The sequence below is a fragment of the Triplophysa rosa genome, linkage group LG15 (assembly GCF_024868665.1).
Source record: "Triplophysa rosa linkage group LG15, Trosa_1v2, whole genome shotgun sequence".
NCBI lineage: Eukaryota > Metazoa > Chordata > Actinopteri > Cypriniformes > Nemacheilidae > Triplophysa > Triplophysa rosa.
The window spans coordinates 7,682,469-7,700,154 of NC_079904.1; the positions used below are offsets into that span (position 1 = coordinate 7,682,469).

Genomic DNA, 17,686 nt, shown 5'->3' on the forward strand with positions numbered 1-17,686 from the left:
TGTGATGTAACTTCAGACCCACTGGCATTATGTCAGGACTGGACTGTCACGAGCGCTTTTGTCTTTCACGGTATGTGTCACGGTGTCTGTCTTTAGCCCCGCCTCCCTGACAGAGCCTCGGGACTTACTGAGCTCCATCCTTCTGTAAGTGTCAGTACAAAGAGACGAACCCTAAATTCTCAAAAATTAGAATCGAGTCGTTGACTTGTTTCTAGTGCTCTTTTTCCTTTTTGGATGACATCATGTTGGACTCTAGACAGACACAGTGTTGTGACTGTAAATTGTATTTTTATAATATAAAAGGCTGCATAGTGGGAAAGTGCAATTCTATAAGTATAAGGCCCGTAATCCTGCTGTCGTGGTGATTTATGACTTCTGCGTGCTATTATAGAGTGTGTCATTTGTGATTTCTTATTGCAGCTCCTATACACTGAGCGGACATCTAGCTTACCAGACAGTCTATTCAGCATTCTATAATCAACATGTGAACAAAAAAGGGCTGAGGGCAACATTTGGGACTGAGAATGGTTGTTCTAGAAAAAACTAAGAAAAAAGCAGAGGTCATTCATTGGTCAATATGAAAGTTATTTCTGACCTATTATAAATAACCTTTGCTCAAATTTTAGAGCTCTGATTAGTAGATAAGAATTTTGTTTAGACCTTAAAGGGATAATATACACAACATTAAAATGAACTTTTTTAGATTATCAGTGAATAGTGGATATAGCCCAATAATAATTTTACAGTAAAAGTATTACTGTACTTTAACATAATACTTTTTTGTCATTTTGAAGCTTAACAAACCCAGTCAAGCTTCACTTTTTTATATGGAAAAGACTACCCAATTTTCAGTTTCGGGTGAACATAGAGGCCTAAAATGATAAAGTGTTCATTTATAGAAAATTATTTTGTTCCAGGACTAATAAATGATTTTGAAGCAGGTCTGAGTTCAGGTTTCTAGAGGTTTGAGATCTGGTGGTCAGTTTTACTAGTTACTCAGCTTTGACGTAGTGTTCTCAGCCTTCGAGAACGCACACAATGTGTGCTATATATGGAAGCGGTTATACCTTTAAAGACCTGTGACAGATTTATGCCAGCGCTGCGAATATACAGCAGGCTTCATGTGGGACACATAGACAGCCATGATCCATCAGAGACCTCCGTCCTTGCCCTAGAGATCCATTAACACGGGGTCTTGTGTGGCTGCGAGGAAAGCCAAAGACAAAATGTTCAATGAGAGAAATTTTCTCCATCAACATAAATAGAAAGATTACACTTGTTTACTTAAATGAAATGATAATAGTAAGTGGAACATGGTTTGGAGCTAAACTTCACATGGCTGTGGGCATTAAAGGGACAGTTCACCCAAAAATGAAAATTCTGTCATCGTGTACTCACCCTCGAGTTGTTGCAAATCTGTATAAATTTCTTTGTTCTGATGAACACAGAGAAAGATGTTAAAGGCGGGTGTCCGATTTCTCTTAGCCATTGTTCCAAAACAAACACACCCCTACCCCATCGTTTGCTTTCGTCAGCGCTCGGCTCGACTAATGTCCATCCTGCGCATTGTGCACCTTACTGCTGATTGGCTACAAGGGTGTTTTGATACTCGGCCCGACTCAGTTGTCTAAAGCGTAATTCGGAAATCGGTTACCCCGCCTTTAAGTAGAATGTCAGGCTACCATTACTACCATAGCAGGAAAGATTTCGTTATAAGTGTCTTTGTTCTGTTGATCACAAAAGAAGATATTTTGAAGAATGTAAGAAAAGCAAACAGTTCTGGGCCACTTTCGACTACCCTTGTAATCTTTCCTACTATGGTAGTCAATGGTGGCCAAGAACTGTCTGGTTACAAGCATTCTTCCAAATATCTTTCTCTGTGTTCATTGGAACAACCACATTTGGTAAGATTTGGATTCGAGGGTGAATAAATGAAGACTGAATTTTTATTTTTGGGTGACCTGTCTCTTTAAGATTGGACACTCTTCATTTACAATTTCATTCAGTTTTACCTTCTTTAATTAACATAGACCTCCTTTTCCCATCCATGCTGTAGCTGTGAGTCTGTATCCGTCTCTGCAGTTTTCTTAATATCGGTCTTTTCGGCACATGATCGGAATACCAACATTCAGCTCTGTCCAGGGCTGGGATTTGAAGCAGTGGTATATTCAGAGTGCAGGATAATCTCTGGCTTTTGGCCCTGCATAAATCACCGAGCTGACTTAATATTTAATTACGCTCCAGCTATATCTGTCTGTGTTCTTCATTGCTCTCTCTTTCTATCTCTTCTTCTGAGGAACAGCTGAGTCTGGCTTAGTAAGGCTCTGCCTGAACTTCTAATCACATACAATCATTCAAACAGCAGCGAGGTCTCACCGCTTTAAGGAGTTAAGTGCAGTGTTTCATCTAAGGCGTCAAGGTTTGGCTGGATAGCGTGGCCCACTTGGCCCCTGCTGGTAGATGGTAGTTGTAACTACAATTCAGTATCTGGCTGTAAAAACATCTTTACTGTCCATTCGAAAATAGCCACGTATTTCAAGGGAAGTACAGTTTTTCGCAAGCGCGTATAGAATCACACATGCTTCATTATGTTAATGTATATGGTTTTCCACTAACAGATTTTTTTCTTGACGGTGTGAAATTGACTTTTCTGTGCTTTGCTGACTGCTGACTTTAATGCCGTCACTTTCTTGCTCCATTGCGATTAGTCACATAACATTTACGGTTCTGGTTTAGCCAACCAGCAATGAATGAATCCTCTGTTTTGTCAAACAAGAGTTAAGAGGTTTGGGCACCGGGGGGCACTTGACCTCTGGATGTGTTGGAGCCGTGGTGCACACCCAGGTGATGCAGGTGTGTTGCCCGGATCACTAGTCGCATGGCCTGTAGCATTGTCACGTGTGACCATTCAGGACAGATGAAAAAGTGCACAGCTGTTGTTTTAAAGCCAAAAATAAAAATGCTGTCATCATTTACTCACCCACTTATCATTTCAAACCTGTATGAGTTTCTTTCTTCTAAAGAGCACAAAAGAAGATATTTTGAAGAATGTTGTTAACTGGCACCCGTTCACTTGCATTGGTTTTGTGTCCATACAATAGAAGTGAATGGGGGTCAGTGCTGTTCGGTTACCACCTTTCTTCAAAATATCTTCTTTTGTGTTGTGCGGAAGAAAGTCATAAAGGTTTGAAAAGAAAAGAGCGTGAGTAAATGATGACAGAATTTACATTTTTTGGTGATCACTTTAAGTCAATTTTACGTAGAACATACAGTATGTAAATGAAGTTGTGCTTACTCTGTATAGATCTCTCTCTCTCTCTTATATACAGTAGTGTCATGGAATTGTGATTGTATAATTTTCTAGTTAAGTGGTGCATAGCAAATAAGGGTCAAGAGGCTGATCTGTCTCAGAAAGAAAGAAAATGAAATGGAGAGAGATTGCTGGTGTTCTCTGTGTCAAAATCAAGCCGTTGGCTTTTAATTTGGCTTTTTTCCCCAGCATTGACTCTCTGTCTTAAAATCTTGCAGCATTTCTGCTGATGACGAAACACGGTTGACGGTTTAGAGCATTGATCCGTTCAGGCCATTGGGAAATGATTATAGTGTGTGAGCGTTTGTGTGTGCGTGCGTGTTGATTTGAAAGCTCTGCATCATGTCCATATGGCATATTATGTTCCTGGTTTGTGATCAAGGTGCTTTTCAACCTTTCCGACGCACTGCCACGCTCTCTACGACCTTTGCCGCCTCAAGGGTTAGCGCAATGAGTTTGCCGTCAATACGTTCCGGCAGCGCGTGAATGATTGTTTGACTGCTCTTAATAACATTTGAGGATGGTTCTTAACAACATCGCAGAATAGTTTCTCACTCCACTGAGCCGTGCAGTGCATTAGTCCCAAATTGGACATGAGCTGAAACCTACAGAAATTGCAGCGAGTACTCCAACACATGTATATGGTATCCTCAGTTAAATCGACGCAAATGGCCCTTCTCTGTTGTTGCGCGTTTGAAAGGAAAATATGAAGGTTAAATGAATGTTTAAGCGGTGATGCGTTCCTCACCAACCCTGAAGAGCATTTGAATTATTGTAGTCTTTCCATAATTTACTTCATTGAGCTGAAATGCAGGCGTTCTTGAGAGATACAGAGGAAGAATTGGAGAGTAGTGGCATTTTCCATTACCTTTCACAAATCACCTTAAGTCGAATCGTGACTCATTTTAAGTTCTTTAAATGTTACATTAACACTAGCAGCTGTCGATCGATCACATTTTACTGAATTAATGATATGCGGGTCACACATGTAAATAGTGGCTGAGAAAGATTTGGGGAAAACATGACAAAGGACTGGCACATTCAATAGACATTGTAAAGAGAGACTTAGAGGGATAGTTGAATGAAAATTCTGTCATCATTTACTCATCCTTTTGTCATTTCAAACCTGTATGACTTTCTTTCTACTGCAGAACACAAAAGAAGATATTTTGAGGAATGTTGGTAACCAAACAACAGCAGTACCCATTGACTTGCATTGGTTTTGTGTCTAAGCAATAGAAGTGAATGGGTACCGCCGTAGTTTGGTTACCGACATTACTCGAAATATCTTCTTTTGTGTTTTGCAGAAGAAAGAAAGTCATACAGGTTTGAAATGACAAAAGGATGAGTAAATGATGACAGAATTGTCATTTTTGGGTGAACTATCCCTTTAAAGGTCAGTATGTTGCTTTACTTTATATAAAGTCTGTCATTGGACTTTTGTCCACAGTAATATATTTTGCCATCAAGGTATCAGTCTGAGGTAGAGGTAGACATGAGTCTCCGGATTCCATTTCCATCTCTTTTCCCCGGGGTGGTTTTTTGTGCTCAGAAACTGATAATCTCCCGAGATTTTCCCACACAGTGAAGTTTACTGAGAATGGTGCGAAAAACAAAAATCATTGGCAGATCTGTGGCAACTGAAAATAGCCACCCGTTTCAACAGTGCGATCCATAAGTCGATCCTTGAAGTGGATGAGATTTACATTTGCGTTTGGCAGACTCCAAAGTACTCATCACGCATCATAGAACATTTTATGATTATGTGCATTCCACAGAAATCGAACTCATGACCTTTGCATTGCTCTAGCAATTGAGCTACGGGAAAGAGATAATACACCACAGCGGATTCCTCTGTGTTCAGCTGTGATATACAGATGGTAGGGTCAGAATTTGGCATAAACAGCATGAATCCATGGATCCATCCTGCTTTGTGTTAATGATGATGGTGATGGTAGTGTAATGATGTGGGGAATATTTGTGATCGTTTAATACAAATTGAGCATCATTTAATGTCACAGCCTACCTGAGTGTTGCTGCAGATCCATGTGCTCTTTATGGGCAAAACTAGTGCCAGGTTCTTCAGTCGAAAAAGAGCACCATTGGGATGCGATAGAACAGCATGAATGTGCAGCCGACAAATTTGCCACGTCTGCATGATGCTGTTATGTCAACATGGAACAAAGTCTCAAAACAAAAGCAGATTTTTGGACCAATTAGTTTTTATGGTGGGCGGGTAAACTCTGTCAGATGAAGGCAGTGGGCGGGGCTCTTACCCAGAAAGGCACCTAATAAAGTGGCCAGTGAGGGGACCTATTTTCTCTGTTGCGTTAAAACACTGAGGTTGTGATGATCCCCCTACTGTGTTCATTGGCAATTTAATTACTGTCAGTATGCAGAGCAGAACACCCGCAAATGCATTTTCACATGCACGAACTCTCAACCTTGTAGTGCACTCACTTCCTCTGTCTCTCTCCTCTGAATATTCATGAGCTCCTCCCTTATGCACGTGTAATTAATTAAGTATGTGGAAGAGATGGAAATCTCAACACAAATGGCTTTTATTATTCAAATATTGAAATATTAAATGACATTTTGCATGTTTTCCAGGTGGCAGCATGTCATAAATACTCTTGAGTGTAGTTCTTTTAGCATATGTGGTCAAAGTAGTTTAAAATTCATAGTTGAAATAATGTGTAGTTTCAAAGTGTACATAAAAATATACACAGCAATATATCACACAGGTGACATGGACCTTTAGATGTGATTGATAAGAGTCTTGTCCATAGATGTGGCATACTCTGTACAGTAACATTTAAGTTTAGGGTCAGTTTAGTCTTTATTTATATTTTCTTCCACATTTTAATAATAGTAGGCTCATCAAAAATGGAATGAAATGTAGCTATGAAATTAATGCTGACAAAAAAAACATATACCTAAAACTTAAAATAAATATGTATTTTTTTAAAGGAATTTATATCTTGGCAAAATTATATTTTTGTTTGCAAAATAATCAAACTTATAAGTATGCAGCTCTATGCACCCACGTTATTGAAAAACATTTTAGTGAATTGACTTTTTAAAATTGTTTAGGGTTTTAAACAAGAAGGGAAAAAATAAGAAACCATTCCAAATTTGTATTTATTCAGATATATCTTTTATATATTAAGGTTATCACATTAAAAAAGCATGTTTAAACTTTTCTTAAATACATTGTCACGATCTCGAGTGAGACAGAACCCAGGCGCAGACAGAAGGAGGGGGTAAACGAAACAGACTTTAATAACAAAATAAAAACCCACGATGGGGGACGAACACAATAACAAAAAAGCTTTTCAAAAAAGACAAAGAAAAACTTCCCTCAATGGGGCTAAACAAAAACTAAGGAACACTTAAACTACTCACATAAAGAAACAGGTTCACGGACAAGGCAAGACTGAGATGCGGGAACACGGGGTCATACAAAACAAACCAAACACAACGAAGCGCACAGGACAATGAAACATGAGGCATTTTAAAGGGAACACAAACGAGGGATAATGACACAGGGCAGGTGAGAAACATTAGACACGGCAGGGAAGCAATACTGGAAACGAGAGGGGCGGGGCCACTGACGAGACACGAGAAAACACATGAGAAGTAAAGAACATACACAACTCATGGCTTTCTCACATAAAACCTAAGGGCTCTGTCCCGATCCTGCCACACGACTAGGAATTCATAAACAAGAAGGTAGGACCGTGACATACATGTTTAAATATTACTGTTGTATTGCTAAAAGTGAATATGAAGTTGTCTGAAAAAATATAGAGCATCTTTTCTGTTATTTTGACCTGTTTCTATTCACTTTCTGCAAATAAAAGCAAATAGAAAAAAAATTGTATTCAAAATTTTGTAGAAATATTGTTATTAGTTTACAGAATGAAAAAAAATCAGTTTACCTAAACACATATAATTTTGGTATTAAAATGGTATCTTATTTTTTTCCACGGCTGTATATGTATACATTTTTGCACAGTTTTTGTATATAAATAGTTTATAGTACTATGCAAATGCACATTAGATGCTGAACCAAAAAAAATTCTAAAATGCTTATTTATAGCTTTTGCTTTAGTGTGTCAATAGGACATATTGCTATAGACTGATATTACTTTTTTTTACTGAGACACTAAAGAAAATGATACAGTTAAATCATTTATTTATTAGTAAAGCATTTATTGTGCCTAAAATGCATATTTATTTTGTGTGGTTTAAATGTTTCAATGCCAAATAGTTTTCATGCCAAAACTACTGTTTTTTTTGTCTGGATGACCCAGATCATCCAGACAGATAACAGCTGCTGTTCTCGCCACTCTTTAAAGTTTCAGAATCAAAGCCAAAACTGAGCCACAGACATCAAAATCCCTCTGGATTTTACATGCGGTCACACACCTCTGCACCAACACACACTCCCGCATTCACTAACACAAGCATGCAATGCCATGCAAGAGCGCCCATCCCGGTCTGCTGAAGGTACTGAGGTTATTCCCTGAAGTATCATTCTTGGGAAACTCAAGGGCTCTTCATCCACGAGCTGCAGTCTTTGTTGGGAGACAAAGGGATTTGTGTGTGCAGGACTACTGGTCTTACCTATGTTACAGAAGTTGACCTGTTCTTATACAGTTTTCTTAAATTGGCTCTGACTCTTTTGTTTCTCTGTGTTCTCCTCCCCATGGTCTCCTCTGCTGTCTTTTTAAACAGAACGACCTCTATCGCTTCATAGACTGGACACAGGGGAAGCTGGGGAAGTTAGGCAGTAGGTCAATGAATATTAATAAGACATTTTTACACTCCTTTCAAAGGCCAGGCACGACACTTCTTCACTTTGCCAGTCCTCCTTCTCTCTTCCAACTGTCGCTTAACTTTTCCACACGGTTTTTCGTTCTCTCTTGCGATAGCACTCCATCCAAAATGATGAACGAAAAGAATGAGTTCCACTCACCTTACACTCTCACTGACCATATATACCTCTTGAGCCCACAGAACTGAGAGATTTGCCTAATAGCAGTGTTTTGAAATGCCACTTTTCTGTCAAAGATGTGCACATGCTCAGAGCAACTTGGCAAGTCGAATTTGAGTCATTTTAATTGAAATAATACCAAAATCCCGATATGGTTTAGAACGGTTATTAAATAGCAAAAGACTCCAAATGTATTAAATCATTAAATAGTGCAAAATTAATCAAAGTAAATTCTGTTTCACATTATTCAGCAGTGCTCTGAGTGCGGGTCACTGATAATGTGAATTGAGAACACAAAGCATGCCCGGTTCCCCCATTTTTTACATTTTCATAGTTAAAAACAATTAAGTATAGAGGTGTAGAGTATTTTACTATATTTGAAAGGAGAGCCTTAAAGGTCTTCCTTCAGTTTTCTGCCCTAATGAAAGCTCAAGGGTTTAATGCATGACAGTGTAAAATACAGAAATGGATTACTACTGTACTGTAAAAAGCAGAGGGAAACACAGAGACAGATTCAATTTAAACCTTGAATGCACTTTAAGTTGCTTTGAATAAAAGCGTCTGCCAAATGCATAAATGTACTGTAAATGTAAAACAGGCTAGCATGCAAATTCATGCTGGTGTAAGAATCGTTCAGCAGGTTATTCATAGACCTGCTGCATGAACAATTTTAGGAATAAGAGCTGTTGTGACCCATGATGAGCCCACAGTCATCACATGGTTCTGCCTTTTTCTGAACTTCCCGCCTAACTGTGTCCATCCTCTTCCTGACTGTATCACCCAAGTCCATGACCCACCAAAGGAGACTAGATCTACAGACTCCCTCCGTTTGATAAATATAAAACAAGATGTTAATTATGAATTAATCTCCTTTAAGGTCTCGTCTCCTCCCTGCACTGAGCTCAGGATGGTCTTCATTTATTCATTATGCATAAGTAATTTATTATTCATTTTGGTCCATTCTGTCTGGACAAACTGTTCATCTTCCTCAGATTGTTTATACATATCAATGTTTTGAAATGTTTATTTGAGCCGTTCTTTCTGTTTTTTCCTACCCGACTGCACTGACCGCAGATCAGTCTCAGAGGGCTGTAATTGGCTTTGGCAAGGTTGGATCTGTAAAACCTTAGAATCCATTTTGGTCTACTGTAATCTCATCAAGATCTATGTGGAAGTGCAGTGGAAGTGCATGTCATCGCTGTCGGGTAGAAGCCTCATCTCTCCATATTTTTGAATAAATCATTACTCACTGTCACTTATGTTTGTCTGTGGGTTTCGCTAAAATTTAACTAATGAAAAGTTTTCCTGTGGCTCAGTGGTTAGAGCGTAGCACTAGCATGGCCAAGGTCATGGGTTCGATCCCAGGGGTTTGCACATAGTCAGAAACAAATGTATAATACAATGCAATGTAAGTCGCTTTGGATAAAAGCGTCTGCCAAATGCATAAAAAAAGTATTAAAAAGACCTGAGGAACTTTGACAACACAGTGTGTTTATCTATTTTAAAAAAAAATGCAGTGTTTTTTACCATTTCCTGAAAAGTAGCAGTTTCTGTCCGACAGCGACGATGTGCACTTGGGTCCTGTGCAGTAACATTTAATTTTCGCTGCTGTTCTTCCAAAACCTCGGATGTCCAAATTCGCTATTATTCAGGAAATGGAAACCTAACCTAATTTAATACTATGTTGTCGAAGTTGACAAGTACTTTTTAATACTTTTTATTGGTTATAAATTTGCAAAACCCAGTGACACACATAAAGGGTGACTAACAATAATGATGTTGTTCACATGAACAGATATAATAAAATATTTACAAAAATGTGAGGGGTGTACTCACTTCTGTGAGATACTGTATGGCAAAAAATAAAAATCACAAAATATAAAGATACAAGGTTTCAGAAGGACAGCAGCAATTTACATTTAGTAATTTAGCAGACGCTTTTATCCAAAGCGTCTTACAATGCAAAATAACATGCACTGTAGTCGAAGAACAAGTGTTTTTCATTGTATCCACTGGAATGCTGTATTGACCGATCAGCACCCACGTTTAGAAATATCCAGCATAAGCTAAAGGTGTGGTCACACAAAAATGACTTTAAACCTCACAACAAATATCAGCAACAGGATAATCATTCTTATCCTAGGGCCCCTGATGATGAAATATCCCTTCCACAACACTGCCTGCCACGCAGCTTTGAAGTTTGTTTTCTTTGCAAAAAGTCCACAGGTCAATCTTTGATGTTTAAATCCTGCACTGGTGATGCATCTTTTTGTTATGCAGATTCGCAGGTCAGAGTTTACCAAGCAACTTTAGTTTGCTGTGAAGCTGCTTGATTCTCGCATGTGTGTAAATGGAAATAAATGGAGCGTGAAGTCTAGCGATAGCAGCGTAACTTGGGAGTCGTGTGCGAAGGTCTTAATTTCTCTCTCAGTAGCAGAACAGCCTCATCCGGGCCCATCTCCTTCAGCTGTAGCATCTCTGATAGAGAGATCCACTCCGCTGCTTCTACGCTCTTACTTTTAGAAGAAGAGAGGCAGTGTTTATGCCCGGGGAGTTATTTTCTTTTTCGCCCACCTTTTTCCATCTCTTTTCTCTCTTGCCTCGATGAATGGCTGTCTCTTGCTTCTCAGATCAATTTGCCCGTCAGCAACTTGGGATATTAAGACGTTTTGTGTGTGTGTGTCCACTTTTCTGTGCTTATGCATCGATTTGTAAAGCTATTCATGCAACTGCATGAATATTTCCACTACAGTAGCTGCAGCATGTACTGTATAAATATAAATACAATCAATGTTTTATCTCGATGTGCTTGTTTGTCTCGTTTTATTGGCATTGTGCCTGTAACACAGTGTTTTCTGAACTGGTAATATGGTTTATTGACTGACTGTTGTAAATGTCCTGTGTGAGCTAGGTTGGATGCGTTTCATTTCTGTCGTTTTTTTATTTAGAAAAACATGGGTGAGATGACTTCTTGAATCAGAGATGTTGTTTAAACCTGAGTCTATCCAAATGGAACTGAAGCTATGAAAGATACTGATTCAATTATGGCCGTTTGGGCTATATCCCCTTACTGCTGTCCTATATAGACAGTTTCATTATATAGTATTGTATTGTATATTGTATATAGTAAGTGCAACCACAATGCCTGTATTGTGAACAACGGATCTATCTTTTCCTTGACAACCATGCTGAAAAAACGATAGAACCCTGCTTAAAACTGAAAATAGAACATTTAATGGATTTTAAGGTTATAATCCCTGCTGAAAAAAACAATAGAACCCCAACAGAAACCATTACAGAAATTCTAATGGTTTACAATAAAATACCATTATGAACCATTAGATTTTTCCATTAAAACCATTACAAAATGCCTTTTTGTAGTGTGTTTTGGGCATTATTCCAGTAGGATTTAACATCCCACCAATAGAATCCATCACATACCAGTAGAACCATTACAGTTTCCATTTAAACCAATACAAATCCCTTTAAAACCAATAAAACCATTATAACTTCTTTAATGGTTTCTATTGATTTTTTCAGCAGGGATAGGAATTGTATTGGTTTTAATGGAAACTATAATGGTGTGGTATATGATGAATTCAATTGGTAGGGTGTTATCAAGCAGATGGGAACCAGTGGAACACCATTTATAACCCTATTGGAATAATGCTCAAAACACACTACAAAAAATTGTAATGGTTTTAATGGAAACAAAAACCTAATGGTTCATAATGGTATTTTAATGGAAACCATTAGATGGTTCCTGTTGGTTTTCTTTTTCAGCGGGGAAAACTACTTCCTCTTCCCAGTACTTGACAAATTCAATGCATTGTAGCCATTAAAGTCCAAGTGTGCCATAAAACAAAGGTACCCGCTTTTGGACTGTCCAGTTAAAGGTGTGTAAATCAGCATTCCTGATGTTTACAAGATACAGAGAGCCACAACCATCAATGCCTGTCTTCAAACCGGCTGCTTTCTGTGGTTAGATAGATGAAGCTGCTACTACTCAAGGACCCATTTGTATTTCCTTAAAGACGTTTCTCACAGGTAGCCTTTTCCTATTTTGTGCTATTTAACTAAAAGCCCTTCGCAGCTGGAGTGGCATGTTTGTGCGTTTGGGTAAGCAACCATTTGCTGTCACGGGCGTAAGATGAAGCCCAGCCGAGTTAAAAGAAAGCAACTTCCTCCAGCGCTGGAGATTTGTGTATATGAGAATTTGCACACTGATGGACACGTATGCCAAACTAAACTAACCCTTAATTAAAGGAGCAATTTTTGCGTGGCTGATGGGGCGCTGGGAGATTTCCTGCAGGTGGGGAAGCGTCGGAGTGGGCGGATGCCTTGAAGTACGTCGTGGTCGCACTTGATGGCAATGTCGTAAACTCGTTCAATTTTTCTAAGGTTCCCCTCCACGCATACGCACACAGATTGTCTTTTGGTGGCGTGGGCTGACGCTCTGAAGCAGAGAGAATGGTTGCACCAGTGGAGTCTCTCTTTTTCTCCCTTGGGGTCTCTTTTACAGGCTGATGGGATATTGGAGGGCGGAGGATGTGTCATATTTTATTCTCATCTTTTTCCTCCTGCCCTCGCGTTGATGTGCGTAGACGGAGTTCACTCGGTTTTTTCCGCATTTTGTCCTTTTCTAACCTGCCTGTCTCGCTCGTTTTTCTCTTAGAAGCGTGTGGGTGATTACGGCGTGGATCTGTCTGGCTGTGCTTTTAGCACGCACACTTAGTCACCAATGTGGTGTTGCTTCTAGTTTAGGCATATCTTCTGTTAAGTGCACATTTAATAGAGTCCTTAGGGGACTTCGATGATGAAGAAGGCCACCAAAGCCCTTCAACCTCCCATTTTACCTTGTCACTGATTAGCTTACAAGTTTGTCAAACCAAAAAATCAAGATATTTGTCAAGGACTTTGTTGCGATCTTTAAAGCAGCACCTCAGATAGGCACGGTGTTCTCGGCTATAACCCCTGCCGTCTCGTTTTTTCGCTGTAGACTGTCAGTATTTCACGTGCAAAAAAAAAGCAATTTGGCTCAAAAAATGTGTGTTTGTTTTGATGGCCCACCAAAACACTCCAACAGGCAACAGTATAGTCTCAGAGGGCCGTGAACTGATGCGCCAAGTTCCGCTTGCCAACTCATTTTTAACTAATTGAGAAGGAGACTGATAGGTCTAGGGATTGCTGGCTGCGTTTAGGTGTTGTCTCGGTGGTTATTGTCGTATCATAATAAATGTAGGTCAAACATGATTGCTGTAATGGCTGTAATAGGAAGGTTATTAATCGTCTGAATGTGCAAGATGGGGGTTGAATGGAATGAAGGTCTTAAAAACACCCGGGAAAAGGTGTCAGCCTAATTGATTCTCACATGGGTGAATAACAATGGGAGTGGAGATGAGGAGAATGAACAGGGAGAGGAAGTGTGGGAATTCAAGATGCTCTTGGCAAAATGATGAAATTCTTGCAATCTGTTCATTCGTTCGATATATATGTGAATTTATGAAGTCAGTTTCACTCAGGTTCAGACAGAGGTGTAAAGAGTACCTGAAAACCATACTTAAGTAAAAGTACAGATACCTTGCAGCGAAAATTACTCCATTACAAGTTACAAGTTACCAATTCCAAAACGACTTCAGTAAAAGTCTTCGAGTATCTGATTTGAACAGTACTTGAGTATTTTACTCATACTGAATGTAGGCTCAAAGCAGCACTAGTCCTCAACACTTAAGAGACATGTCAGTGAAAAACAAGAAACAGTCGATTCGTGAGGAGAGCAATCGCATTTATTTTCTTAAATCATAATAAGACTGAACATCTCAAAATTGCAACAAATCATGGTCGACACCATAACCTACATCTATTACAAACACCAAAGTCTCATTTAAGCTCAAGTGCTCATAAGTAAGCCAACATTCTTCAAAAAGGTCTCTTCAATATAACGGATAAATAAAATAATGTTAAGTAGAATTAAAAAGTCAAAGCCTTTTTGCACTGGACATGTTGGTTTTGGCCTCATCGCCAGCTGCAGTCATGTCCTCATTTTACATATAAACCGCCAGCGATTCACAACTACCTGATACTGCACTCGTATTCACATAAAGAAGCCATGTTGACAAGTTTTAGTAAGTTAGGGCAAAATCCACAAGATTATAGTACCTGCAATGCCCTGTAAATGGCAATATTAATTCTTCTGTAGCAAAAATAAACGGCTGCAAAAAAGATAGGTGCCATGCAAAATGTAATGTGTAATTGCATTAGTCATTACAAATGTAGTGTAGTAAAGAGTACATATACTTGTTCAAAAATGTAGTTAAGTAGAGAGTAAAAGTTGCTAATATCTTTAATACTCAGTACAACTACAAAGTAGCCAAAAAGATACTTAAGTACAGTAACTAAGTACATTTACTCCAATACTTTACACCACTGGGTTCAGACTGGTGTCCTGTCATAGTAACCACATGTGTAGTTCACATTAGCTATGGATGTGTCTAAATAATTTTACATTTTACCACTTTTTTTGATACACAGGTGTTTATTTGGTGTTTACAGTAGCAACCACAGTATTTACAGTTTCAATTTAGTTGCAAAAACAGTTCTGAGGCACCATTGAATACCACAGTAGAAAAAGTTATTGTGTAATTTTTTTGTTCTGTTGTCGAGGGTGAGTAATTCATGACAGAATTTTCATTTTTAAGTGAACTATCCCTTTAAAGGCGTAGATCACCCCAAAATGACCATTTTTCCTCATTTACTCACCCACATGTCATTCCAGACCCTTATGACTTTCTATCTTCTGCAAACCACGAATAAAAATATTTTGAAGAACGTTGGTAATCAAACAAAATTGGCCCCCATTGACTTCCATTGTATGGCACAAAACTATTAAGACATTTCTCTAAATATCTTCTTTTGTGTTTCATAGAAGAAAAATAGTCATAGGTTTGGATGGAATAACATAATAAACAAATGTACTCTTTACTTTTTTGTGTGTTATTTGTGCAAGTAAATTTGACTTTAAAAACTGTGTGCAAAAACTTGACACAAAAGTAAAGTAAAAGGTACTTTAACAGGGTTTTTCCTGGCTCAAAATGAGGCTGAGGTGGTGCCATCCTGATCTTGTACACACACACGCCAGGCCTACCGTACCTTTAAGTGGCTTAACCAAAGTGACTTTGAGTTTGACATATTAAAAGTTCTAATAAAATTAGATAAAAATGACAATTATTAAGTTATATAAAACATTACTTTTATTCAACCAAACAGAAATGTTTTTTTTATCAAATAAAGCATTTTTATCATTTTCAACTAACTTTTCAGCCCACAATAGCCAACTGAATTAACCAGTCTAACTAAATGAGCAAAGCTCATTCACATCTTGCATTCTCTGTGGTTCACTTTAAATGATTCAAGGATCTCTTATATTCGCTAGTGACTGAAAAGTTCAATAGTTTAAATGAATCTGTTCAAATGAGTCATTCGTGTGCGAGTCGTTCTGAACTCAATGTGCGTTCATACTGGCGAACTCGCTGCATACAGTATACGCTGATTCAACGATCCAACTGCACAGCTAAAAGCATTACAATGATGTACGTCGTGTTAGTTTAATAAATTTCAAGAAATGAAACGTAGTTGGATACAAAACAAACAGCCGTGAAACACAGGCTGACTCTTGTTCTGCAACTCTTTTTAGCGCCTCAGTGTGCTGATAAAGAAACAGCGCCTCCATTGTGGCGTAATGTCGCAACTGCGGTTACAAATGACAGTCTGTTAAATGCACGCAGCATTTCTTGTGAAGACTCACAACATAATTTTGGCGAGAGCCTGAGGCGGCACAACATTTGGCGGAGGCGGCCGCCTCCAATTTCTCTATGCAGGAAAAACCCTGTTTAAGTAAATTAAGTAAGTAAAAAATAAAAACTGTGTGCAAAACTTGCGCAAGTTAACAAAAAATTAAGTGGAACCTGTAGTTGTTTTTTATTGTAAAAATAAATGTCTAAATTGAAATGCATGAATGCCAAAATGTTTCTGTGTGGGTTGGGTTTGGGTGTATAGTTAACGGACAAAATAATATAAACTCAAGATTAAAACAAAACATTGGAAGTCTTTAAAAGTGTGTGTGCGTGTGTGTTTTATGATGGACAATAAAGTGCCACCAAAATGGCAGACCAAATCAATTGCCATTTTCTGTAACTCATATTAAACTGAGTGTTTTCCTCTTTCTCATTTTTAACTGGTTTTCCCCTCAGAGTTTGCAGCTATTTTCTGTCATTTCTTGGAGCATACTGGCACTGTGGCATAGAATGGCTCTTTGGCTTTTTTGTGTGTTTTTCCCCTCTGAAATCAGACATTTTCTCGCCTGTTAAATTGCACTGCAGTTGCACTGAAGGGAAATTAATTACTTTCTCTCTCCGCCTCCCTTTTTTGGTGGAGAACAAGAATAAGACTCAACACAGGGGAGACTTCTTTCTCCATAAGTCTCCATAAAAGTCATTCCATTTGGTGTGTGCGTGGCAGTCTGGCTATTTCAAGTCCTTTCTCTTTCTCCTCCATCTCGCTTTCTTTGTCTTTTCACGTTTAGCCCTTATGCTGTACAAGAGTTCTCCTGCCAACTCCTCCATCTGTAAACGTCTTTCCGTCTAGTACAGTTGCCTGCGAGACGCTCGCGCAGGTTCAATCCCAGCTTATGATTGGTTAATATGCTAAATATGCATATTTACTCTTGTCTTTATGCATTTCAATCTTGTAATGTGTACTTAGTGTTTGAGTCTAAGAAATTAATCTCTGTTTTAAATGTGGAATTTGGCATTTCTTCCACATGTTTCAAGTCGTAGAGATAAAACTCTCTTTCTTTCTGTCTGTCTTTTAGTGTGAGATGAAAGACGTCGAGAACGAAGAGAGACGAAACTCTTTGTTTCTGGAACTGTTGGGGTGTAGCAGTAAATGGGAGGAGTTTCAACACCTCATGCTCCTCCTACAGGCGTGGCCACCAATGACTGACAAGTGCAGGTGAGATTGTGTTCTTCACCCTAAAAAACAAACTAAGCTGAATCATTGCAAAATAAAACCAAAACAAACATGCATAATTGATATGTCTATAGATGAACACAAAATCAAATAATTTCTTTTTATAAATCTCTTGTTTTCCATTTTCTTTTTCTCTACTCTTTTTTTTTATTCAGCACTGTTTTTTTCCAATATATAGCCTGTATAGATATATAAAACAGTTTTCTCATCAGATGTCTTGAATTGAAGTGGTATTAGACCATTAAGTGCGATTGGAGGTTTGATGAGGTAAATTGTTGTGTATTATATAGCTGAATGAGTTTTTCAGGCTGAAGTTGAGGCTGCCGGAATACATGCCGATGATTGGAGAG

At 38.5% G+C, this 17,686-nt stretch overlaps 1 protein-coding gene across 1 annotated transcript in view; it reads left to right on the forward strand.

The window, feature by feature from the left end:
• The window catches only part of nbas (NBAS subunit of NRZ tethering complex), a 147,322-nt gene that overhangs the window by 114,594 nt on the left and 15,042 nt on the right, over nt 1–17,686 (forward strand). Inside the window, 1 exon segment of the mRNA XM_057352377.1 lies at nt 17,179–17,318. Coding sequence (XP_057208360.1) covers nt 17,179–17,318 — 140 coding nt within the window.